The following is a 25,762-nucleotide window of genomic DNA, read 5'->3' on the forward strand; positions in this document are numbered from 1 at the left end:
AGCAAGCTTCCCTAAAGCTAATTTCACAGTAGCTTTTACATAAATATCTTGTGTCACAGGCAGCTACTACATGCAAACTCTGTTCATAACTTTGTTCTGCTCTTGTATCTGATATGCAGCCTTTTTAAAAGAATGCAGTAGGCAACATACAAGTAGTTGTACCCACACAGTATTTCTGGTCCACTTTGTTATGAGGTAAGAGGTGACAGCAGTTTGTGTGCTGCATTTATTGCTTTTAAAGCGAGACCTATTTCATAATGATGGACTGTGGCATTTGTAGTAGATATTTATCATGATAGAAAATCCTGCGAACATCAGACCTTCGATACATAGAAGTTTTATCTGTACGTAGAAATATTCAGAATAGACTTTTTCTCATCCTTCCCTCCCTTCTTTCTGTTGAAAGTGAATTGCTGAACTTTTATGCTTTGTTATTTTTCTGCAAAGAATTAAAATTTTGCTATAACTCATTCTGAACTTCAGAGCAAGATTAAAAGCTAACATTTTTCTATGCTCATAGACAATGATTGTTGAAATGAGTCAATTATGAAACAAAGTAGTATAGTTCATGAATTCAGTTCTGTGATATTGTGTATAAGTGACCACAAAAGAAGAATGGCTTGAGGATAGTAGCAACGTCTTAACAGCCTGAATCAATTTTTCTTAGATCTACTGCAATGGATGAAGAACTAAATCCAAAGATGCTAGCTTTGCATAATGCTCAGAGAAAACGAAAAATGGAACATGATGGTTCACTTTTTCAGGCAGTTGGAATTGTGAGTTTTATTTTACCATTTTAAAATATTCACTTTTAACCTTGCAATTTCTGAAATGAGGCATCAGTGCAGACTCCTGAGTTTAGCTGTTGGTGTGTAGTGGAATCTTGGGATCAGAGATAATTATTGTTCTATAGCGAAATGCCCAACATATGCAGATACTCTGATTTCAGTTCTTTTACTGTCAGCCGTTTCAAAAGTGTCCTCTATACCCAAGCACATTTCTTGATTAGAGAGAAGATATTAGATATTCTGTGAAAATACATGTTCTTCAGTTGAATAGGCACAAATGTGTAAGACATCACATGTAAATTTACAATTGCCGTATTTATTTCACTTTTAAATTCAAACTCAATTTTCAGCTATGTCGGTGCTGGAGATAGTGTTCTTATGCTGCTTTCTACGCTTTCATTTTTCCATCGAGTTTGAGATATTTGATCAGATAACAAGACCGTCTGAACCATAAAGGAATAGAATTCGTATAACCTAGCAAATGTATATTACTGCCGCTTTCATTTCATGCACCCTCTCTCTAGTATTAGTGTGTGCGGTTGTGTGTAGCTCATCATCTGTTTTCACTATTTAAAAGAATCTTTTTAGGTATTCTTACATTTGTGTCACTGAAACGGGGCTATCTAGCTTGTTATTTTCTGCAAGAGTGTTCCGTTTCCATGATCTTTGTCTCTTGCTGTCAGTTCTTAATATTTTGAAATCTTGAACTTTGCTATATTACATAGTTCTCTCTCTTCTTGCCTTCATTACAAGTTCTCACTTCTCTCAAGTGTTCGCACAGTTAATTCTTGGTTCCTCTAGTGCAGTGTAACAACTGAGATTCTTTCTCTAGCGGTCCATCTCCTGGGTGCAGTCATCCATCACGTCTCACAGTGCAGGATTATTTTTCTCCTGAACTGGGAATTATTCCTGTATTACTATTCTGGTTTGGGCACGAGACAAATCACTATATACTGTCTTTATCATTCCTTTCTTCTAGAAGAGCAGAGAAAGCTATTACATCCTTTTTTTTTTTCCCCTTTCTCTATGAGGCAAGCAGACTGTATTACAAAAAAAAAATCATACTTATGCCATTGTTTTCACTTGGTAAATGCTTTGCACTTTCATGCATGTTGTTCCGTTGCTTCCAGTAGCTCTGTAAGTATTCACAGCTCTGCAAGAAACTTTATTGCCTTTCATTGCCCCTTTCTCATGTGACGGTGCTGCCGCTGTCATACGGTGTTGGTCGTAAAACATTCAAAATAGCATGGGCTGGCATTAAATACACAGAACACAGCGGTTCTGTATTAACTGCTATAATAGTGTTCAGGCTTCTTATTAATGCTTATAGGTTCAAACTTCATCCTTTGCTAAACTTTTTTCTGTATCTGACAAAAATGTTCTAAATATTTCGATAGTTTCTGTACAGACAGAAGCTGAGTTTTCCATGTAGCTGGGTCTTACTGACGTTATTTCAAGCAAGTGCTTCTCATTTTCAGCTTCTTTCTCCACAATGCATTTCTGAGTGGATGAGCTAGGCCTTGCACACACACACTTATGATAAATCCAGGCTTATAATACATGGTATTCTAGGATTATGCAAAAACTTGCCACAATTTCTTAGCTGTAAGGAAGTGGAACTTTGCAAAGACTGGAAATAAGTGAAGACAAAAGTGAAATACTACTTTAGTTTTCTAGCAAATGGGAGAATGAGACAAGAGCAAGATGTGTTATAGTAAGGTTATGAAACTGATGATCCGAATCATTGTGCTGAAAAGGATGAGCTGTATCTTTTTTAATATGAAGGGCTGTATTGCATTCCTAATAAAAGCAAAAACACCCACCAAATAAACAAAGAAAAATGAGTAACAATGTAGGTGACTGACCTTACTATGAAATGCAGCTTATAAGTCTGAGTTGTTTAGCTGTAACTTCTATTATACAACTGTCCTTTTGACTTGCATGGGTGTTCCAGAACCTGAAAACATACGGTTTTTACAATTCAGGATAATGGCAGCGTTCTGAAATACCTTTTCCTCTCTGTGCAGCAGTCAGTACTACTAACAAGACAAAACTTCGCAGATTCAACTACTTTTGCCATCAGACTTGATACTAGGACGGCGTGTTTTCTTTCCATCCCATCTGTTTCAGTGGCAGCTTCTTACTTATCCTAATTATATGGAGCTCTTAGAAGTTTTCTGATCTCTGTATCTTTTGTACTGCTGTCAACATGCTAAGAGCTGTATCTGCAATGAGTGGCTTAGGACTGCGTTCCCTACGATGGGTCAGGTGGCTGGATGGCAATAACTGGAGTGCCAGCAGAACTTACATCTTAAATTTAGATAGAATTGACCTACTGAGGTTCCTGAATCTCCTGTCTACACTATTAATTCCAGTGCAGAAAACCATTAGGGACTGGAGTGAAAAGCTGATGCTTACTCACACAAGAGCAGTGGTAATTAAATGGGGGGTGGGGGGGGTGTACACGTACATGCTAATCTTGAGCGTGTAACTAAAGATAACCAGCATTTAGTAATTGTTTGCTGTAGGGGAAATAAGGTCTTGAAATCTGATTAGGTTTTCTTGTAAATAATTTTCAAAGCCAGTGTATTTGGAAATATATTCCCCCTGCCCCGAGTTCTGCCTGAAGTGCCCGTTCAATTGTAACAATGTCTACATTAGTAATTAGTGACAGGAGCTGTTAGTTTGGAAGAGGGATGTGGAGGCCTAGAAAGATACAGTATTCAATAAAGCAGATTTATTGTATTTCTTTCTAGGGGTCTTTATTCCAGCAGACAGGTGACCGTGGAGGAAATGCAACACTTGCTTGGAAACGTGTAAAGGGATGTAAAACAAACAGTCATAACGGAGTGGAGCAAAAGACAATCATTCTATTATCAACTGGTTAGTATTGGCTTTTTTTCATGTGTAGAGGAGGGTGGATGGCGGCTGTGTGTGAACTGAGTGACAAAAGCATCCAAACTCGCCTCCTTTGTAAGCAGTTTTGGAGGAAAGGTTAAGCCTGGCGAATAAAGTGCACTGTTTTTCCTTCCCCTCCCTCTATAGACATAGCAAGTAAACTTCTAGGGCAGTCGATGGATGAGAGTGGACTCCCCCAACTCACGAGTTACGACTGCGAGGTAAATGCTCCCATACAAGGCAACAGAAACCTGCTACAGGGGGAAGAACTGCTCAAAGCTCTGGATCAAGTTAATTGAGCTTTCACAATACTTGTTCCTTTTTTGGACACTGGTGAATCATCACCTAAAGCAGTCTATTTATATTTTCTATATCTGATTTTAGAAGCCTGGCTACAGTACTGCACTAATTCAGTTAGTTCAGTTTTGATCCCCTTTCTACTTATTTTGACAGTCTTTTTAATATGTTCTTTATGTAACAATAACTCAAAACTGTAGTGCATTTTTATAATTCTTTGGTACATACACTTTTATGTCCATTACATTTAAAACACACTTGCAATAGCAGCTTTGAAATATGCACCTGATATTAAAAAAAAAAACCTATTTATTTTTTGGCTGGGGAGTTGGTCACCAAAACTTATCATTAGTGAAACGTCAACACAGGTAAAACTGGCAATACTTCCATCCTGCTCTTCACAGGTGGTTGGAAGACTTGTGCTCTCTTACTCTTTATGTTCAAGTAAGTTTTTTTTATTTTAATAGTTTTTATAAGAAACAACAACGCTTTGCAGCAGTGCATTGTAGCCACAATCGCACAATATATTTTCTTAAAAAATACCAGCAGTTCCTCATGCAATATATTCTGCATTTATAAAAACTAGTTTTTAAGAAGAATCTTTTTTTGTTTGCCTACGAAATCATGTTTAAACCAGGATTATGTCATTATTTTAGTCACGTTGTAATATAAATTGTTCTTAAATGCTGTCTGATGCTTTTGACTTAAGTGAGTGTGGTTAGGCAAAGGAAAGGCTTTATCTGGAAAGGGCTAGCAGCATTTTATTTGAATACGTTCTCAATTTAGAGAGAGTTTGATGTTCTTAAAGTAGTCACTTTGCCAGCTTAAAAAAAAATCCCTGCCTGTAGTTGTTGAAGTTAATGCTAATATTGTGTATGATCTTAAATCTAAATGTTCAGCTTACCCTGTGTGGTATAGGTGATATTTCAAGCAGATTGTAAAACATCTTGCATTGTTAGCCAAGTTTTATCTAGTACTTCATTGAGTTGCTCAATATTTTGATGTTTTGGTTTTACGCACCTTGTTGCTATTAACATCCATATGTTTTCATGTAGATTTCAATAACTTGAATATATTTAGAAGCCTTTTTATTTAGAAATATATAGTTGTCACAAACATCTTATTTTCCTATATGTACTGTACAAAACCTCCATTCATTCACTCGTTCTTTTGCTCTTTGTGGTTGGATCTAACACTAACTGTATTATTTTCTTACATCAATAAACTATATGTGGACCAGGCCCCCTTGGGGAGTGTGTTATCTGAGAGAAATGAGATAATTTATATTTTTGTTAGTGGTTATTGTTCATCAATGTTCCCCTTTTAAAACTTAGAGCCGATTGGGAATCACTGCTTCCTTATTTTGATTGTAACATCTCCGCGTTAATTATTGAGCCTATTCAGTACTGAAGTCTCCTAGACAGTGTTGTACTACCGCTCGCCAAAGATGTTAAATTTTGAAATCTGTTATCACACCAGTTAGCAAACTTGAAAGCGAGGAGATGGCATGTTTGGGTTGTGTTACAGTGGGAAGATTTTTCCTAATGAACATCTTAAAGGCTTGTCTCTGGAAGCTCTATCAAGGTAACACTGGAAAGCAGGACAAAGTAAAAATTATGGGAGTGATCAATTAAAGATGGATTTTTATCACAAAACTGCATGATTAAATAGTGAAGCTGGCACTTAATGATAAAGCGTGTTCTGCATTCTTGTGCTGTTCACTCAGTAACTTTGACCAGGTGACTTTTCTCCTTTCCCTGTCTTAAAACACGATGCTACTGATACAACCTTGTAATGTGTAAATAGGGTGAAAACAGTCTGTGTGTTCTTCCAACTATTTTAATGAAACTTAGCTCAGTGTAAGATGTGGAGCGTCATGAGAATTGTTTTGGCTTGTTTTGGAAACTTTGATTTCATTGGACTCTTTTGAAACCAATAGAATAGTAGATTATATTGAGGGTGCTGAGGCATTGGAACAGGTTGGCCAGAGAGGTGGTGGATGAGCCATCCCTGGAGACATCCCAGGCCAGGCTGGACGGGGCTCTGAGCAACCTGAGCTGGTGAAGATGTCCCTGCTCATGGCAGGGGTGGCACTGGGTGAGCTGTGAAGGTCACAGAATCACAGAATCACAGAATCGACTGGGTTGGAAAAGACCTCAGAGATCATCGAGTCCAACCCTTGGTCCAACTCCAGTCCATTTACTAGATCATGGCACTAAGTGCCATGTCCAATCTCAGTTTAAAAACCTCTAGGGACGGCGAGTCCACCACCTCCCTGGGCAGCCATTCCAATGCCCGACCACTCTCTCTGTAAAGAATTTCTTTCTAATATCCAGTCCTTCCAACACAAACTGCATTCTATAATAAGCTTAAGCTGTTTTCTAAAATTACTGTTTCACCGAAAGGAGCACTTCTCAATATGACACAATTGTATTAATTATACTTAATTGGTAGCTAATAGTCTCCATTAAAAAAAGAAGATAAGGCACTAGTAGTGGAGGATAATTGCACATTTCTTATGGTTTGAGTAGAAGTTGCATGAAGAAGTACAGTACCGGCTGTTTAGTCATCCCTTGTGCTCAGCTCTGCATGGAGTGACCTGATGCTTCTGTGAGATGGTGAGGAGAGTCCTGTAGACATGGGGAAGGTACCAGAGGGTTCTGCTTTGCTTCCTGCTCTGGCAAGCTTTGAGCTGCCTGGTGGGTTGTCCTTCTCCCCCAAGAGAAACTCCACACCTTCCTGCTTGGTGGTGGTTTGCTACTCTCTTGACCTCATTTTGGAGGAGCCTGACCTGTTTGGATCTGTCAGTTCCTCTTCAGTATACTTAAATTGAAGAGGGCTGCACTTTTTTTGTAGAGAAAAACCCATTTTAAAAAGAGGAGGAATATTTAAGTGACCTGTGTGATCTATGACCCTGGTGTTAATGACAGCAGCTGTGGATTTCAATGAGCCACGTTTCATGTAAGAATCTTCCCAATTCTCACATGTTTTATTATATGTAATAACACAGAGTAGCATTTTGTTAACTGTCCTGGTAAAAGTGACTGAAAGCAGCATTTAATGGAATGAACTGCAGTAGCTGTGTTGGTTTACTCTAGGAAAAAAAAGAAAATGAACACAATGCCAAACCAAAAAAAGAAGTGAATCTCCTAGAGACACTGAAGAAAAAATGGAAAGTAGCAATTCCTCTGGCATTGTAAGAGCTTTGCTAAATGCAGATGTGAGTTCACAAAATCTGGAAGTGCACCTTTTAGCTGCTTTTTTGTTGTTTTGTTTTTTTGGGGGTGTTTTTAGACTCTAGGAATACACAGCCTGATTATAAACCTACTTTGGAGTACAAACTTCTAGAATACATTCATTTCGAAATTTTTTTTAGCGATTTTGAATAATTTTTGCTGGCTTGTTACCTTTTTAAAATGTTGAGGTGCTAAATTATTGTGTTTATTTTTCACCAGTAGTAAAGAAGAAACTGCAGGTAAATACAGTGTTTCCTTCTGCATAGGAAACATGGTGCATTATGTGGAAATTGATAAACTGGGGAGAATAACAAAGTTACCTCCCACAAAGTTATTGTGACCACAGCAGTCATCAAGCCATGCTTTCTTCATGGCATAGCACAATTATTTTTACAAATGGATTCTTAATTTGTTTTTACCATTAAAAATGCTTGTTAAAAGGTAAAGGAATTTTTAAACTAGTATTGATGATGGTGTCGTATGTTCCTTTACCTGAAAAGGAAGTCCAAGAAGTCACTTCAATCTGCTGTCCAGTAATTCAGAATCATAAGAGTTGTCCTGAGTTGAAAGGGACCCACAAGGATCATTGAGTCCAGCTCCTGTCCCTGCACAGGACACCCCACAGTTCACACCATGTGTCTGAGGGTGTTGTCCAGTCTCTTCTTGAACACTGTCAGGCTTGGGGCTGTGACACCTCCCTGGGGAGCCTGTTCCAGTGTCCAGCACCCTCTGGGTGAAGAACCTTTTGCTGATGTCCAACCTGAACCTCCCCTGGCACATCTTCCTGCCATTCCCTCAGATTCTGTTGGTGGTCACTGAAGAGAAGAGTTCGGCACCTGCCCCTGCTCCTTTTCTTGTGAGGAAGCTGTAACCATGATGAGCTCTCCCCTCAGTCTCCTCCAGGCTCAAGAAACCACCTTGCTCTCAGGTGTAACATACTGAGTAAATTAAGATAGCCTGGAGTCCAAAGTACACCATCCTGACATACCTTCCTGCCCTCGATGGAGACAGGCTTGGACTGTGTGTTGATCTTTGAAAAGCTTGGGCTGAAATGGAAGCATTTAGCTATTAAATTTTCTCTCCTGTTGTGTCTGTGTACACACACTAAACTCCCCCCAAGTAATTACGAGTTACAGATTAAGGCCAGAAAGAACAATTAAAACTTTATATTTAGCATTGGTTGCAATTTCAAGACTTTAAAGCTTATTTTGAATGAATTAGTCAACTTGGCTTCCACTGAAATAAAAGTGTAGGCATTGATAATATCTGATGATTACAGGTTAAAGTGCTGCATATTTAAACACCTCAACAGTGTAGCTAAAGGCAGAAATGTTGGCTGTGTCACCAGTATTGTCCACTGTCACAGTGCTGAATGAACCGTTGTGTGGAAATTGTGAGTAAATGACCCTGGTGAACCAGGGCTGGATGCGCCCCAGGTAACCCATCTGTTCCTGTCCCCTCCCATAGCTGCTACTGCAAACAATATACGTGTTGCTCAAACCTCACTGTGCTTACGTGCATTATTCAGTCTGTAATTGCCCAGCATGAAAACCAACATTTTGCAGGCCAGGAGGACTTTTTAGAAAGACCATTTTCCTAGAAATTCCTGTGAGTTGCCTATCCAGCTTTCATTAAAAATACCATTAGCAATTAGGCACTTGACTCCCTAGAAAGCTCCACTCTGGGGAACTGTTGAGTTTTGATCCAAATTCTAAAAATGAGTTGTCATTTTCCTTCTGCTTCCCTGTTTACCTTGAGCAAGGCTTCCCAAGTTACCAAAAAGTTAAAGAGTTTGCTACTGGATTTATACAGTATGGTAGATTTTGTGAATAATAGCAGTATTCTCTCATGAAGAAGTGGTATATTTTAATGGAATTCTTTTTTTGGAACCAAGTACAACGTCTTGCAATTGATATTTCTCTTGAGACATTTTGACATCCTTGTGACTGTATTTCTTTTTGATTGTGTAACAGTATAAAATTCAATAAAATAGAGGGTTTGTTTCTAATTTGTGACCTCTGTGATCTTTCTGTTCATCTGTTATCCCTGTTCTAAAAGATGAAGGATGGCAAAACTGCTTTTTAAAGTGAACTAATTAATCATTATGCAGTGTAACTAAAAGTCCCTTTGCATGCTGAAGTCAGAAGTTTGACACCAGGCATTCATGCGTCCGATAGCATCTATAAATTGTCTTGCCCTTACAGCTGAATCCTGTTCACCTTCGACACAATAGTTATCCCACCTGTATTAAGACAACTACATGCATGGACAAAAGAGTTTAAGCACACAGTTTACCAAGTTGGACATTAGGGATGGTGTAAACTTCTCTATGGGAAGATGGAGAAGGGAGAAACAACTACAGAGGCAGAGGGACAGAAATTTGATGAAATCTCTCAGTAATCACATCAAGAATGGCCTTAGTAACCAAACAGAAACCAGCTTGATGCCCACATGGCACCTCGAGGTGATTTCAGTTGCTCTCAGTACACACAAGTAACTTGACAAGAATTTGTGACTCTTGCTGTCTTGTTAAATCGATAGCATTTCCTGCTGCACAGATTAAGAATTTCTTGCCATGTTCTTGCTTTGTTGGGAAGTCTGAAAGCAGAAGGCTTGTGCTGCCACAGTAGGATATGAGCTGCTTGTTTGGTATCAGTGATACATTTGTACATACAGAAGTTTTAATACACTATTTAATAAAATATATCCTTCATTTAATTCCATAAAAATCCTTGAAAAGATTATTTATGGATTTATGTTCATATCTTCAATTTGAAAGTGTGTTCTAATACAATTGCACAAGGTTTTAAAACAATTTATGCCATATGCAACTGGAAAAAGACCCCGATATTAATATCTGTGCAGGATAAATGGCTTTCTAACTTGCAATTTGTAAGCTAGAAATTAATAGGGTAAACAGGACCTTCATCTTTTTGTTTAAGAGTTAAGAATACAAAGAAGATACAGTAACCAGCACACTCCTCCTTACTTTTTTCTTTTTTAGTTTGGAAGGCCATCTAATGAAAAATCTGAAGGAGTACTACATTATCAAGAAAAGTAGATTATAATTAACCTAAGACTTGACACTATTTCATTGTATATACCACAGAAAGGGGGATTCTACACAGACGCCTTGTTGCTTTGTTTTATTCCTTTGCATTTTTGTTATTTACACTGTAGCCAAACTTTCTGCAAGGAAAAACTTAACACATGAACACAACAGCTTCATCCTCACTGCATCTTATGTAATCTTAAAGTGTCATGATATGCAGCCCCATTTGCCTTATAAAGAAACAAATCCATGTAGCATTTCTTGAAACACCACCTCTGAGAAATCACAGCACTCACCACTTAGAATATAAAAATCATAAAACACACTTAAGCTCTACAAATTCGGCATCACTCCAGAAACAAACTCCTCCATCCCTTTTAAATGAAGGGATAACTGCTGTAACTCAGGAGGGCTTGGCTTGACCTGTAAGTAATAACGAACTAGCTCCATAATGTGTCAATTATTAACTTGCTTGTGCTTTGAGTGCTTCAGCCCATTGGGGGGAAGTACATTATGACTGATTTCCCAATATCGTTGGCATTCTGTTTCAAAATCAGTGCAATGTGTTGAAGGCAGAAGCACTTACCAGATGAACGGGGTCGCTGCCCTATATCTCTAAACGTGGCTAAAATTACAGATGAAAATGTCTTCTCAAAATCAAAGAAGAAAAGAAAAAAGCGGCAAACCAAACTCAGCAGGTGCAGCTCTTGCCCTGCAGCTGCTAAAACCTGTCCAGTTCACATGTAATAGCTCCGCTAATGGTTCTGTTCTACAATCAATGGAAGCGGCAATCGGTGGTGCTTAAAGCCAACAGCTGTTTGATGGCCATTCATTTCCTGCTCATCTACAAAGGCGGCTGAAGGTTGGATTCCAGCAACCTTTTGGGAAATATAATAAATGATGAAAGATGCTTTTGTGCCTAAAGCAGTGTGCAAGCGATTGTGATGGTAGAAGCTGATAGCCTGAAGTGCCTGGCTATAAGGAGCGACCTTCGGATCAATTAGTTACTGTTAATGGTGAGCTGGAAAACATCACAGCGCCAGAGCCAGCAAATTTAAAATTCATTTTCCAGCACATGATTATTTAACAACGCGAAACGCGAATCTTTAATCTGATCATGGTGCGAGACTCCCACAGGTTTAAATATCCTCCTAAAGAATATTTTAAAGGCACGTAGAGAAATTAGCGAATACACACGGGATGGTAGGTTTAAATATCCTCTTAAAGGACCCATTCTGTGTGTATTCGCCACTTTCTCTACGTGCCTTTTTTCACCCGTTAAGGTTCCCCTCAGAGCAAGGTCAATCTCCCACAAGCCGAGTCCACAACCCACGGGTGCAGCAGCATCCCAGCGCTCTCCTGCCCGGCCCGGGACCTGCCTCCTGCCCAGCGCAGGTGCCTCTGCCCAGCCCCGCTCCCACACACCGCAGCCTGCCCGCAGCCCAGCCCTGGCCACAGAGGCGATTCGGACGACGCCCTGACACCTGAACCCTCCTGGGAGCTACGGAGAGCTGCGCGGCTCCCCGTGGAAGACAGAACCAAACTCGACCCTCCACCAGAAAACACCTAGCGACCGCCCCGAGCCGGCGCTCGCTGCTCGCCCGCCTTCCCCCGCACCGCGGGTCTGTACTCACTGGGGGCACAGGGACTCTCCGGCGCCAGCGCTTCTCTCCCCAGCCGCCTCGGGAGCCGCTCGCCCCTACGTGCGCGGCGGAGCGCGGGGCAGAGGAGCCCCCGCCGCCCGGCGAGGCCGCGCCCACCCACCCTACGTGCGGCTCGGCAGCCGCGGCCCCCTCCCCGCCCGCCCGGCTCGCCCCGGCCGCCTACGTGTGGCCGTGCATGCGGGGAGCGGGCGGCCCACGCCGCGCCTGGGCTCACAGCGGGTGGCCGCCAGGGAAACCCCTGTCCGCCGCGCTCGCTCAGGCGGAAACGGCGCTTCCCGCAGCCGCCGAGCCCCGCGGGCCGGCTCGCTCCGCGCCGCTGGGAGGGGAGCAGCCACCGAAGCGCAACCCAGAGCTGCGGGAGGACCGGCGGGAGCCCTTCGCGGGGCACGTGGCGGCGCGGCACGTCCGCACGGCCGCGGAGCGCGGGCGCAGCCGCGGTGCTGCCTGGTCCCCCTTCCCTCGGCAGACCCCGCCGCTCCCGGGCATGCCAGGTCGGAGGGCTCGCTGTGGGGGCTTCTGCGAGGACAGTGCTGGGGAACGCCGAAGCCCCACGGGCATCCCCAGACTCCCTGGGGCTCTCGTACGAAGGGCACTCCCTCCCTGGCAGAACCTGCTCCTTCCCGCCCAAACCCCCTCCTCCCTCGGGCTGCACCCCGGGGCTGTCCGAGGGGCGCACTGTCTGAAGTGGCCGCTGTGCCTGCGGACCGGGCTCGCCCGTCACGGCGTGCGGCAGCAGGGAGAGCCGCTTCCCCGGTAGACAGAACGAAACCTAGCTACCACATGGGCCGTTCTCTGGCAGGGAGACCAGGTCTACCCCGGTCCCGAACGGAGGAACCCGGGCTGCATCTCCCGGCAGCGAGCAACGCGCATGCGCGGGGAGCCGCGCAGATGCCCCTCGGGCTGCTGCGGGGCAGCTGCGCGTGCGCGCAGCAGAGCGGGACGGGCATGGCGGCGGGATGACCGAGGTGCCGGGCCTGCAGGCGGACTGCGAGGAGCTGCTCGGCGCGTTCCGGGAGGCCGACACCGTCCGCTTCGAGCGCTTCGCCGAGCTGTGGCGGGAGCGCCGCTTCCACACCGTCTTCTAGTGAGTGAGGGGCCCCCGGCCCGCCCGCCTCCGGGCCGCCTCTTCAGCGGCACCGGGTCCGCCCGTCCCTTCGCGCCCCTTCCCCAGTTCTCCGCCTCAGGGAGCCCATCTTCCCCCTTCCAAAGGCCGCAGGTCCCCGGTGCTGAGCTCGCACCGTGGTGGCACAAGGGGAAATCGAAGGGGGTGTCGGTGTGAGCCGGCCTGTGCTACAGGCACAGGCTTGGGGAACGAAAGGTTCGCCTGGCTGGCGTGTAGGTAAATGGCAGTGAAGCATCGGCCCCTGTGTAATGCTGGAAAATAGTGATTCTGTTCAGTTTGTGCGTTAGTAACGCTTGTGATTTGAACACTGACGCCTCAGGGAGCTTGATACAATCCCAGTTAAATAAAAACCATGATTTGTAGGACATCGCATTTTTCACTTTAGATCTGGTTTAATACAGATAATTTAATGCAGTACTGTGAGAACTGAAGGTCTGGCCGTCCTTGAAGACTTCTCAGGACTTGGGCCCTATGATAACATGTTTTAAAATACCTAAAGCTTGTTTCTGCATTACAGATTTTCTAAAGCCTGCATTTTTATATTTACTTGCTTTAATGTTCTTCCTTTCTGTTTACTCTAGTGGTAGAATAAGAGCTTTGGAGAGGAATAAGCTCACAAAGAAGACTTTAGAAGTGGCACAGCAGTACTTCTTGCCCCCGTACACTTTCCAGATTCGAGTTGGTGCTCTGTACCTTTTGTACGGGCTCTATAATACACAGCTTTGCCAGCCAAAACAAAAGGTAATTGTTCTTGAGGTTTAATTCTCAGGAGATACTAGATGTTAGATTTATTTTATATGTCTGTCTATTTTGTCATCATAAATGGGTAGAGCATATCTTCTCACATTTTTAAAATCAAAAGATTTATAACCAGAGGGTCGCTTTGGAAAAGGCATCCTTCTAAACACCTTTGGGTTTGAGAACTTATGTGGTGGTGATGAAAATATTGCTTATGCCTCCTAAAATATTGCTGTGGCCTCAGAAATCTTGTTTGCCAGATAGTAAGCTCTTCTCTGGTCAGAGGTGAAGCAGACTAGCTTTCAAAATGTGATCAGAGAACGTGCTCAGCCGCTGTGTGGAGAACTGCATTACAGCCCCTTGTTAAGCAGAAGTGAAGGTGGAAACTGTAAGTAGGTTGAGAGGCTGAATGCCTACGTGATGTGCCTCCTTGCTGCTTTTGGGATGGGAAACCAGTATATAAAGGAGTGGGAAACTCAGTGTAAGAAGTGGATTACTTGGAAACCCTGTGTTGCTTGCATATATATGCACAGAGTCCAAATTCTTTAAATAAGAACCCGAAGTTTAAGTAGTCTACAATGATGCTATTGCGTCTCTTAACTTCGGAGAAGTCCGTACCTTTTTATGGAGAAGAATTTAGGCAGTTTAAAACCACTGCTCTATAGCAGCTGTTGGAGAGTACAGGAGTTATCAAAGAAGCTAGCTCAGGTAGAGAAAATGAAATGGACAAAGTAAATGTGAGAATAGGGAAAGCAAGAAATAAGGGAGAGATACTTTTATGAGCATTTTGCTGGCAGCAAATCCTGATACAAGCATTGTTTAACTAATCACTTAGTGAATGAGAGTCTCCTAGTGCGTATTGTTTTTCAGACATTTCAGAATGTGAAGAATTAACTTTTTCAAATGTCAAAGAGGACTTGTGCTCCTTCTTACTGTCAAAGAAACCTGCAGTGAGAGTATTAGTAGCATGGAGGGTGTTGATCTCTTCTCACAAGTAGGAAGTGAGGAAATGGCCTCAAGTGGTGCCAGGGGAGGTTTAGATTGGCTATTAGGAAAAAATTCTTCCTAGAAAGGGCTGTCAGGCATTGGAACAGGCTGCCCAGGGAAGTGGTGGAGTCACCATCCCTGGAGGGGTTTAAAAGGCTTTTAGACGAGGTTCTTAGGGACACGGTTTAGTGCTAAAGATAAGTTGTGGTTGGACTCCATGATCCTGAGGGTCTCTTGCAAATGAAACGATTCTATGATTTAACAGTATAATAAACTTATCTGTGTACAATTTTGATAGTAATAACAAATGTTACAGTACGAACCTTTCTGTAGTTCTGTGATGGTATGATATGTTACATCCTAGATATCCAAATATTGTGTATAGTGTAACATGATCCCAGTAGTCAGCTGAATTAATTTTTATTTGTTGAAATATGCAGATTGGTATAGCAATATGTAACTGTTTTTTTGCAGATCAGAGTTGCACTCAAGGATTGGCCTGAAATTCATAAATTTCAACAGGATCTGATAGACTCTCAGCATTATGACGCAGCGTACATCTTTAGGACACTGCGGCTTGCCAGAGCATTCCATTTCACAGCAATGCCAAAGCTTGTGAGTTATTACATTAATGACTTACTGTTTTTAGTAAAATACCTTAAGCTTTCAGTGACTTTCAGTTCAGCAGCACTCGTGTTTACATTTCAACACTGCCTCAAAGCTAAACTATGTCTTGCTTTCTGTAGCTAGGTAGGCGACGTAAAGCTCAGAGGATGTTTGCATGTAGCATGCTTCTCACCTGAAAGTATTTTTTTTCAGTATCTAATGTTCTTATTAGAGTTGAGCTGTGTCTTAATTTATGGAAGTGTCAAACTCTTGAGTCTGGGTGCTGGATTAAATTATTGATTAAGCAATAATTTTTCAGAAGTCCTGACCCTGAGCATTTAACAATAAAGCTGCATGCTATCAGTGATGAGGTGGTTCTGTGCATCTCTTGATTGTTGGATATGCAGCAAGAATTTTCAAAAGGGGAGGTGCTGTTTAAGTTACAAAACATTATCTCTTGCTTTAGTTGAACTACAGAACTAAGAAGAAGTTTCAGGAAAGTGAATGCAAAGAAGAATTTAAGGACCCCAGTAACAGAGTAAACAGCCTCATCACCAACGATGTTTTGGAGGTACAGTAATTTTTAAACTACAAATTGATCGCTAAAGGTTTTTTTGTTTTGTGTTCTTTTTCTTCCTCTGTTGTCCAAGAGCTATAACTTATCTAATTAGCACAAGCTTGTAGTTTGTAAGTCTTCTTATGGAATGCAGACTAGGGTAATAATTGGTAATTTTATTGAACTCAGGAATGCAGAATTTACTTCGGAAGAACCGTTAGTACTTTTTTCAATGCTGAAATATGCTTTAATATTTTGTGGGTTTGTCTCAGTAAGATGTAAAAGGAGAAGAGTATAAATGGCTGTCACTTAGGCAGGGAAAAATGGAAAATATGGGTGAGGGGAAGCATGTTTGTTTTGATGGGTCTGCAGATTACAGCTGGAGGCTTGATACTTATGATAATGTGAAATTACTTGTCTGCAAACTTATGGCCTTCTCTAAGCTTTATTTCTCCTTTTAAATCTCTGTTTTTTTAATATGTAGTATGCTTTATAGAAAATGGAGTAATTTAAGCTGGGTATAGGTCCGTATATGACTCATTATGACTCAATAGTAGATCTTCATTTACAGGTTTTTCCATTTGCTGCTAGCAAATATATATTGTCAGTAAGGTTGACTACAGTGGTACAAAAATTGGTCATCTATGAAACGACAGGGTGAAAAGACTTGCTACCTCAGAAGGAAGAAGTAAAATGCTTCCTCCAAAGAGGTGAAAATAGGCCACTAAATCAGAATGAAACCTCTGCGAACACTGATCTCAGCGTCACTGAGATTTTCTTCTTAGTTTAATGCGAGATACTCTTTCTACTTTTGTTGATTTGGTGGGCTGATGGGACAGTGCTGGGTAGCAGTACTGCTAGGCTCCCCGAAACTGAACTGATCTAAACAGATTCTCTTTCTAACACTCCTCCTAGTTCCATAGTCTCCTTAGAATGGCTTGTATAACCCTGGTTTGTTCGTTAAGGACTAAATTGCTTTACTGCTGGATTTTTTTTTTCCTTTTATTTTAGGAACTAATGAATATTCATGACCACTATCAGAAAATGAAGTGTGTCATTTCAGCTGACAAATCCCAGCCAGACAAGGCGCTGAGCTTGATAAAAGATGATTTTGTAGTTACTCTCAAAGACATAACTTTGGAACATCAGGAATGGCAGCAGAAGAGAATGGTAGGTAATATCAACCTTTGTGCTGTGTGACCATGCAAGAACTGTCTTTCTTGTTGTGATTATCTCCAAACTTTGTAAATCTCAGACTTAAGTAAAAGGATCTGTAACACTAAAGACATGGAATGAATAAAACCTCAGGCAGATTTATAGTGTGAGGAGAAGGACATGGACTTCTGTGTGGTGGTGCCTCTCTGATAATAGAAGTGACTGCTGAGAGGTGGGCCCTGGAGGGTGTGACTTAGAGGCAGTATCAGAATGACCATAAGAAATACATCTGTAACACTTATTTGTAGGTCAAGGAAAGGCTGTAGTGTAAAATCGATGGAGAAAACGTGTATATGTGTAAATGTTGGTTTGTTTTTCACCATTCTTGGATTTTAGCTGCCTTGTATATGGCAGACACTTGAAAAAATTATTTTATGTGGATTTTTTTTTTTTTGCAGAAATTGTTCATAAATGCTAAAGAAACTGATGAAATAACAAACAAAAAGGAAGAAAGGACTTTCTTAGAATCAGAGGTAAGAAAAATGAACTAGTTTTCTATGTTGCACCAGCCAAATCCCATTAGTTTATTGACTTCAGATCACAGGCTAAGCAGCATCGGTCAAGGCTTGATAGTGTCAAAGTAGGTTCCAGGAATAGCTAGTGGGGCTGGTTTGCTTTGTTTGTTTTAGTTTGCTTTGTTTTGGTTTTAAATCACGTTGTTTTCTGTTAAGCTCAGAGCATTCACTGCTGTGATAACTCTTCGATGCTTGTAATAAAAAGTCTCTTTCAGTTAAGGAAGGGAAACAACTGTATTTTCTTGGCCAAACATTTATGGTTCCTCTTTGTGTTCCAACTAAATACAATATTCTTTTTTATACTACAAAACTATTTCATCTTGTACTTATCTGCTTATTTCAACTTTGAATTTGAGTAAGATGTGAGGTTTCCCATTTGATTTTCTCCTCCTGGGCTTTGTGAGAGTGAAGGCAACCAAAATTATGGTCTGACTTTTAAATGAAATTTTCACATCTTTTCTTTATGTAACAGTTTGGCGGCATTCTAATTATAGAACTAATTAAAATTATAGAATTACAGCTGTGTGATATTGCTCAGATGGTTGATGTGATATATCATTTCAGTACTGCTATAATAGGATATGAAAACTGTTTCTGACTGATCTCTGTTTCTTTGCAGGGTTCTGAAAGAGCCAATGCACTGGCTAGAATCAAATACAGGTCTTACTCTGCAGTTGTTGAGGTAGGTATAAAATACGGTGATAGGGATGCATTTATTTTTAAAGAATACTTTTAAGTACCATTTTAATGTAAATGCCAGGTCAGAAAGGAATGAGTTAAAATTGCACTCTATAATTCAACCTTTGCATGGTCTCTGTTTTCTGACACATTGGGGAAACCTGAAGCTCTTATTTTCTTGTTAGATATATGGAAACAGCATACATATGGTCTGTGCTTGCGGGGTTTTAATTTACAAGGTATTTTTGAATGTCTGTGCTCCATTTAAGTAGATGGAATTCTAAGTAGATGGAATAAAAATACTTGTGAGGTTAATTGCTCAAATTCCTTGAAGCTTAGGGATTGGAATCTCTGAGGATGCTTGCAAAAATGGAACTGAGGGGTTTAAAGTTACTTGGAAGATCTTGGAAACACTGTTTCAATAAGTACTACTTTAAAAATACTGTTCATTTATGGCAGGCCTGTGAGTAACATCACAACTTTCCTTGTTTATTAAAATCTCCTATTTGAAAAATGCATTGTTAAATGAAACAGAACCCTGGTATGTCCAACAGTTCAGACTTGTGAATACGCAGTGATATAATTTTCTAGGCACAGAAGCAAAATATGACAGTGAGAAGGCTTTATGGTGCAGCAGTTTTCATAAGTGTTCCTTTTGCTTATGTACCTCAGTGTGCAAGACAGTGTAGGTTGATGCCAACAGAGAATGGTTTGAAAATAAATGAATGTTTCATTACCTGATTTTTATGTGGAACACTTCTTAAATCATACAAGCGCATTGTCCTGTTAAAACTGAAGAGCAGTAACCAGTGGGAATCCTCCTTCCCCTTCCATCCCCTTTCAACTCTGACATGGAAGTTGATGCCAAGGTCTTTGCTCATTTGTGAAGTGCAGGGTGCAGTAATATCTGGCTGTAGAAGTTTAGTTTTTTTGTATCATTTGTATGTATGTTTGGGTTCTAGGCTTCCAAATCCAGAAGGCATCGTCAAGTAAAGTTAGAATCATCTGAATCAGGATCCTGTTATGGGAAATCTCCAAGTAAAAAAAACAGTAGGAGACCACAGCCAGCAAGGAGAAGAGGTTCGTTGGAAAGGAAAGGTATTTCTTCATTGCATTCATGAACCTGGAGATGCTGTAAAAGTTTATCCATTGCTTTGCTAGATGAGGCAGCTGGGTTAAGTTTTACTGTTGATCAGGGGAGGTAGAAGATTCAATAAATGTGTCATAATTTAACCTTTCTGTCTGTTTTCCACTGTCTGGTCAGGTAGAAAGACAACATGAGTGCATACAGTTTATAATAATCTGAAGTCTCATACGCAGTCCTGCTTTTTTCTCTGGAAAGGTGTGACCTTGGAAAAGCACATTCTGGTGGCAGTGTCTTAATTTTTCCTATTGTCATATAGCAAACATACTGGAGATTAAGATATGAGTCTATTTCTTCTTCTGACAGATAGATTCTGCTTTTGGAGCTGTATCTTTCTGATGAAATTCAGCCTGATAATTTTAGTAGTTCGTACTATCTTAATGAGATCCAAAGTAAACCTTGCCTGCTTCTATTCTGGTCCTGAGCTCTTGAAGGAATATCCTCCAGTATTTCTGAAGTGAAAACGCTATGGATATCTTAATGGCAATGATTGCTCTGTAAGACATAGTACCTGCACTATCACATCAGTCACTCTCCTTCCATCTGATATTTGTTATTTATTTTGTGCTTTTGTTATTTAAATTTTTAGTACTTCCGTGTGAATACAAATACGTTGTCAACAACTCAGGTAGTTTCAAAACTCTTTTCAAATTGTTTCCTTAATCTTGGTATTGCTATTATTCCATTATAACAGTTCTAGATTTGTTTAGTTTATAGCTAGACTTTTCCTGTCTTAACAGAAGGGGTTTTTTATACAATTGTGGTTTTTTTTGTGGTTCTGTTCTGTAATTCTGCTTTATTTCTCCTGAGCATTATAAATTTAGCTAGCAATAAAAACAATTTTAAGGAGCAAACTTTTTTAAAGCAGGTACAGAGTACTTATGCCCAGACTTTGGTACCTTTTTTCATACTTTGTAATGCACCCTGGAAGGAAATACCTTTAACTGTTTGTAATTGATATTGTTCTGCTTTATCTACACTGATATAAGAAGCATTGGGATATCCCTGTATGTGCTTTGTGAAGGCCATTGCTTCATGTGGTCAGAAAGAGACATCAAACTTTTAACAAGAAATATCACGGAATATTATATCTCCCTTTGAATGCTGTGGAGAGGATAGAATTTTGTGGGTGATAAAAACAGCTGCCTATAGAGCAAAAATGCATATAGAGAGAACAAGCACAGAACGTAACAGAGTGAGGAGATGGTGAATGTCTTGAAAAGTAAGAAAGTTGAACAGAGAACTCCTTTCTCCCTCAGACCAGAAGTTTTTCCAAAAAATTGACTTACCTGATCCAAAGCTGCTTTTTCACTTCTTTTATTTGTAAAGTTTGCTGAAAGCATGATGCTGAGACCAAGAACTTGAAGGATTAGCCTTTTCTATGGATTCTTGTTGTATGGTGTCATCACTTCTGTTAATATATTCTGAAGGAGATCAAGTCTCAGAACTTGAGGACTGACTCATTTCAGTGTGGGATAAGTGTGAGACCTGGTGTGAGATCAAAAGAGGAGGTGAGGAAGGTGAGGGAGATCAGGCGTTTCATGGCTCTGGAGAGATCCTGTCTGGCCTTGCTGATCTTTGGCATAGTTACTTGGTATAGTTAATTATTTTACTGTCACAGCATTTATGTCCTCTGGCTTGGTGCAGTTTTACTTTCTAGGTATTTGCACATCCCTGCTTATGCATCTTTTTTTTTTTTTTTGTCTTCCAAGACTTTCTTTAGTTCTCTTTGTTTCCCAGTTCTGAAAACATGGGAAATTACTTTGCTGAAGGACATTGTCTTTCTGATATTCAGCTTTTAAACTGATAGGAGTTGCTCTGCCATTTAAGTTTTTTATTTACTAATTATTTCACAGAATCACAGAATCGACTGGGTTGGAAAAGACCTCAGAGATCATCAAGTCCAACCCTTGGTCCAACTCCAGTCCATTTACTAGATCATGGCACTAAGTGCCATGTCCAATCTCAGTTTAAAAACCTCCAGGGATGGCGAGTCCAGCACCTCCCTGGGCAGCCATTCCAATGCCTGATCACTCTCTCTGTAAAGAATTTCTTTCTAATATCCAGCCTAAATTTCCCCTGGCAGAGTTTAAGCCCATGCCCTCTTGTCCTATTGCTGACTGCCTGGGAGAAGAGACCAATCCCCACCTGGCTATAACTTCCCTTCAGGTAGTTATAGAGAGTGATGAGCTCACCTCTAAGCCTCCTCTTCTCTAGACTAAACAACCCCAGCTCCCTCAGCCTCTCCCCATAGGTCTTATGTTCAAGTCCCTTCCCCAGTCGTGTTGCTCTTCTCTGGACCCGCTCCAGCACTTCAATCTCTTTCCTGAACTGAGGGGCCCAGAACTGAACACAATACTCCAGGTGTGGCCTCCCCAATGGGAAGGGGAAGGATCACTTCCCTTGTCCTGCTGACCACGCTGTTTTTGATACAGGACAGGATACCGTTGGCCTTCTTGGCCACCTGGGCACACTGTTGGCTCATGTTGAGCTTCCTGTCAATTAGTACCCCCAGGTCCCTTTCTGTCTGACTGCTCTCCAGCCACTCTGTGCCCAGCCTGGAGCGCTGCAGGGGGTTGTTGTGACTAAAGGTTTACTAAAGGTTAAATGAAATTGATCAGGAAAATAGTTTTGAATGAACTTTGTTTTGAAGACAAGGATTTGTTTCAAAGTTCCAAACTCTGTTTTCTAATTTACTCAGCTGCTGCTGGAAAAAAGCTTACTGAGAAAATTCCTCCCTCTCAAGCGGTGAGCGTGAGGCAATGTTGCTTTTGCTTCACTTAAAAACAGTAGATGAAGAGTTGAAGAGGAATAAGGACATTTTGAATTATCGCTGGACTGAGTTGCTGTTTAGTGCGCTTTAAACTTGCCGTGTTAATTGCTTGTGATTTGAAGGTATCTTTAGTGAGCCGTATGAAGGCACTGTGAAACAGGTGTTTCTACACAGCTTTTGACTAGAAAATGAAGAGCAGGAGATGAATAATCTTTTAACTGATGGACCTGAGATGTAGAAGCAAAAAGAAAAAAAAGCTGACATTTTTTCCTAAAAAAACCATCTATCTGCAGATGAAGTGCAAGTGGCAAGGGAAACTGTTACTCGGCACATCGGTATGCCTGTAATCATGGAAGAAGATAATTCCGATGAAGAAGGTACAGTGTTTGACATTCTAACAAACCGGTGAATTGTTGTTCTGCTATGCTGTGTTTTTCTGAAACTAAAGCTGGTATTTTAGACCATATGTTACTGCCTTGCAAAAGCTGGGTTACTTTATAGCCTGTGAATCCTTGCATGAAAATTGAAGCTTTGCTCTGAGACTTTGTTATGAGCACACACGTGGTGGCAGAATCCTGCGAGTCATGTTTTTTCTACATAGATTTGATTATAGTGTGTTCAGAGTTAAAACTGGTCTAGTGAAAAGGAGACTTAACTCTTCTGTAATACAAATCTGGCTTGAAGAGCTTCAATGTATAGGGAAAAGTGATTTTTTCAGTTATTCTTCTGCTTACAGAAGCTTGTACCTCTGAGAACTTAACGTAACCTGTGCTTGGACAGCCCTTGCTGCCTTCACCTTTGTGGAAGTGAGGGGACACAGAGGTTTCCCTCCAGCCTTAGTTTCAGCTGGGCAGTGCTTCAAGGACTAATTTCCAGTAGATATGGACAGTCATAGTGTCCTCTGCTGTATTAGAAGTTGTCTGGTATAGTTGGGGTAGGATTCTGGGATCCACAGCAGAAGAGCGGATGACTTTGCTATCGCTTATTACTGGAAATAATGTAATTGTAATTTGGAAACAATGGTGAAGCAGGTTTCTCAAATGAAATTGTTCTACAGCAGCATCAAATGTATTAATATATATATATATAGTATGAATATATATATATATAGTAGGAATTGAGATGTTAGATGATATTGAACTGCTCTGCAACTCAGAAGCTTCATGGAACAGGCATTGTACAAAGAAAATTGCATCATTTGAACCTTCTTTAGCTGTGCTCTGAGAGGACCTGCTTTGCTGCCATGTCCCAAACACAGGAGAGTAGTTGGCCAGGTGAAGGTGTGATTGCCACCAGCACTTCCTAGCTGGTCTAATTCCAACAGGTCTGGCTTAAGTAGTGGAAGGCAGACTTGATAAACCAGAGGTCCTGGTTTTTAGCCTGAAAATCAGGATTTAATTAGGTTGCTTAAAAGGAGGAGCAAAGGGTTAAGTGCAACTTCTGGAAAGCTTTAATGACATAGATGTGTGTGAGGAATATATATCTATCTCGGAGTTAATTTACTATCCAAAACTGTATGTAATGGAAGTATATTTCATACAAGGGAGCATAATAACTACTAAAATACACTTGTAGTGAGGTAGCATATTTGCTCTCTTTAAAAGCGAAAGTGCACCTTGTAGTACTGAAATGACATTACATTCTCTGATCACCTTAGTTGTAGACAATGGGAATTCATTTGATTTTAAATAGTTAGATTGAAGCCACAATGGTGCATTTAATATTGTACTTTATTTACTCACTGCAAGCTGTTGTGGACAGAAAAAATTCTTTCTAAATTGGGAACATTCTCCATTTCTCAGAATTTACCAGCAAATTCTGAAGCATTAAAAATACTCCTAAGCAATCTGTTCTTGTATTTTTTGCTTAATTTTGTGAGCATTCCATTTTTCAAATTCACAATAAAATCTTAAAAGTGTTCATGAGAAGCGGAAAGCTCTCGAGATTTAGTAAGTTTTGAAGCACAGTATTTTGATCACCAATGGAATTTTAATTAATATTTTGAATTATAGTGTCTTATAGAATCTAGAAAGGTTTTTTCATATTTTAAACCATGTGGAGAGGGATTGGGAGGGGATCTCAAGAGCTCATCTGATTCATTTCCTTTGCTGGCAGAATTAATTCTACTTTGATCATTCCTATGAGGGAAGATAGATTGAAAAGCTTGTCAGAAAAATCTCTTTATTTCCTTTCAGGAGTATCTCTCCCCAAGAGGAAAAGAAGATGTTAGTGGCTCCAGTTGGAGAAATACTAATGTGAATTTTAAGGACAAAATGTACGTGACAGATGTGACACAAAGTGCTTGTTCTGGATGCCTTTGAACGTACAACAAGAAGTGGCCGGGAGCAGAACTACAGGTGACACTGGGATACTGGTAGTGACTGGTTACCTGACCTGTCGCATGGTGCAGCACCTGCTGCCTTTATTCAGCTGGCGGATGCTTCCTGTGGGACACACAGTTGCTGTGCCCTGTCTGAGATGGAAAGAAGATGGTTGCTTGTTGTGTTTAGTTTGCACAGCGTGAGTTATCACTTGCAACTCATGCTGGTCAGCAACAATGCTTTTAACTGAGACTCTTAAGAGAACAGCTCACAAAATATTTGCCTGTATGAGACACATTTGGAATATTTTACCTCTGAACGTAAAGTAAGGGTTACTAACTGTTTAAAATTAGTACAATAAATTATTTTTCACAGTTTACGTACTCCATTTTCTAGTGTGCAATGTCAGCAGTGTTTATCATGGTTTCATCCCACAGGTGTGGGAAATGAATGTGGTGACAAGCCTTTTATTGTACTCTCGCCAGCAGATCTGGTATCATTGTATATTCAAATGAAGACATATAATGTGCATTAAATTCTCCAGATGACCCTAAGCTGTTCAAGGACAAGACTAGAATTCAAAATGATCCTTATAAACTGGGGAGGTGATGTGGAAGAAGTGGGTGTGGAAATAAATGTGAAGCTCAGCCCTAAGTCCAGGTACAAAATGCAGAAATCATTGCTAGGCAACGGTGCTGCAGGAAAAGCAAACAGAGCGAGAATGTAAGCTGGACTATTTTCTGTAAACAATAACAAGCACCAGAATTGATGTCATTGCTCAGCCCTGTGAGGCTGTAGCCTTGAACAGCCCCTTCTGACCACAACTCCGCAATGAAACTGTGGATAGGATAGTTGTTCTCCTGGGTGTTTTCTCCAGTTGATTGTAGTTGCACTACCAAGAAAGGCCAAAGGAGTGGAGATGTTTTCTCCTACAAACTAGAAATTTGAAAGTTTTTTGAATCCAAAAGGGGCCTAAAGTGAGTGAATTAGTTTGGCAGTGTGACTGTCGAAGGCCAAAGAAATTGAAGTGCCCTTACCTGAAGAAGAAACACTAAGTGGAAATATAAATGATTTGTATATAAAATAGGCCTGTATTAAGCACGTTAGTTGTTAAGTAGGAATGGGCCCAAATGACAAACAGGTAAGTTGTCATTTGCAAAAATTAATAAGC

General features: G+C 40.9%; 2 protein-coding genes across 8 annotated transcripts in view; both read left to right on the forward strand.

Moving 5' to 3' along the window:
- HIF1A (hypoxia inducible factor 1 subunit alpha) overlaps window positions 1-9,227 on the forward strand; it is a 34,289-nt gene extending 25,062 nt beyond the window's left edge. For 4 of the 6 annotated variants that reach the window (XM_065065837.1, XM_065065839.1, XM_065065838.1 and 1 more), the window contains exons 13-15: window positions 668-776; window positions 3,545-3,671; window positions 3,834-9,227. In XM_065065837.1, the coding sequence (XP_064921909.1) occupies window positions 668-776; window positions 3,545-3,671; window positions 3,834-3,985 (388 nt within the window). In that variant the 3' untranslated portion in view covers window positions 3,986-9,227. The remainder of the gene's footprint in view (window positions 1-667; window positions 777-3,544; window positions 3,672-3,833) is intronic. The other 2 variants (XR_010473235.1, XR_010473234.1) reach the window with 1 other exon arrangement.
- Window positions 9,228-12,831: 3,604 nt separating this feature from the next.
- Window positions 12,832-24,979, forward strand: SNAPC1 (small nuclear RNA activating complex polypeptide 1). 2 transcript variants are annotated; one of them, XM_065065853.1, is made up of 10 exons: window positions 12,832-13,019; window positions 13,640-13,799; window positions 15,258-15,398; window positions 15,856-15,960; window positions 16,957-17,115; window positions 17,559-17,633; window positions 18,295-18,357; window positions 19,316-19,451; window positions 22,564-22,647; window positions 24,466-24,979. In XM_065065853.1, exons 1-10 carry the CDS (start codon window positions 12,892-12,894, stop codon window positions 24,498-24,500), a joined length of 1,086 nt encoding a protein of 361 aa, XP_064921925.1. In that variant the 5' UTR covers window positions 12,832-12,891; the 3' UTR covers window positions 24,501-24,979. The 2 variants fall into 2 exon arrangements, with proteins under 2 accessions (XP_064921925.1, XP_064921926.1); XM_065065854.1 differs by having other exon boundaries at window positions 19,316-19,433.
- Window positions 24,980-25,762: the final 783 nt, after the last annotated feature.

Source organism: Columba livia, chromosome 5 (genome assembly GCF_036013475.1).
Source record: "Columba livia isolate bColLiv1 breed racing homer chromosome 5, bColLiv1.pat.W.v2, whole genome shotgun sequence".
Taxonomy (NCBI): Eukaryota; Metazoa; Chordata; class Aves; order Columbiformes; family Columbidae; genus Columba; species Columba livia.

Excerpts from the sequence above, each read along its gene's own strand:
- SNAPC1 (XM_065065853.1), top strand. The coding sequence starts at position 12,892 with ATGACCGAGGTGCCGGGCCTGCAGGCGGACTGCGAGGAGCTGCTCGGC. Across the intron at positions 13,020-13,639 it reads CGCTTCCACACCGTCTTCTA|TGGTAGAATAAGAGCTTTGG; the intron begins GTGAGTGAGGGG and ends TGTTTACTCTAG. Across the intron at positions 18,358-19,315 it reads CTTACTCTGCAGTTGTTGAG|GCTTCCAAATCCAGAAGGCA; the intron begins GTAGGTATAAAA and ends TTTGGGTTCTAG.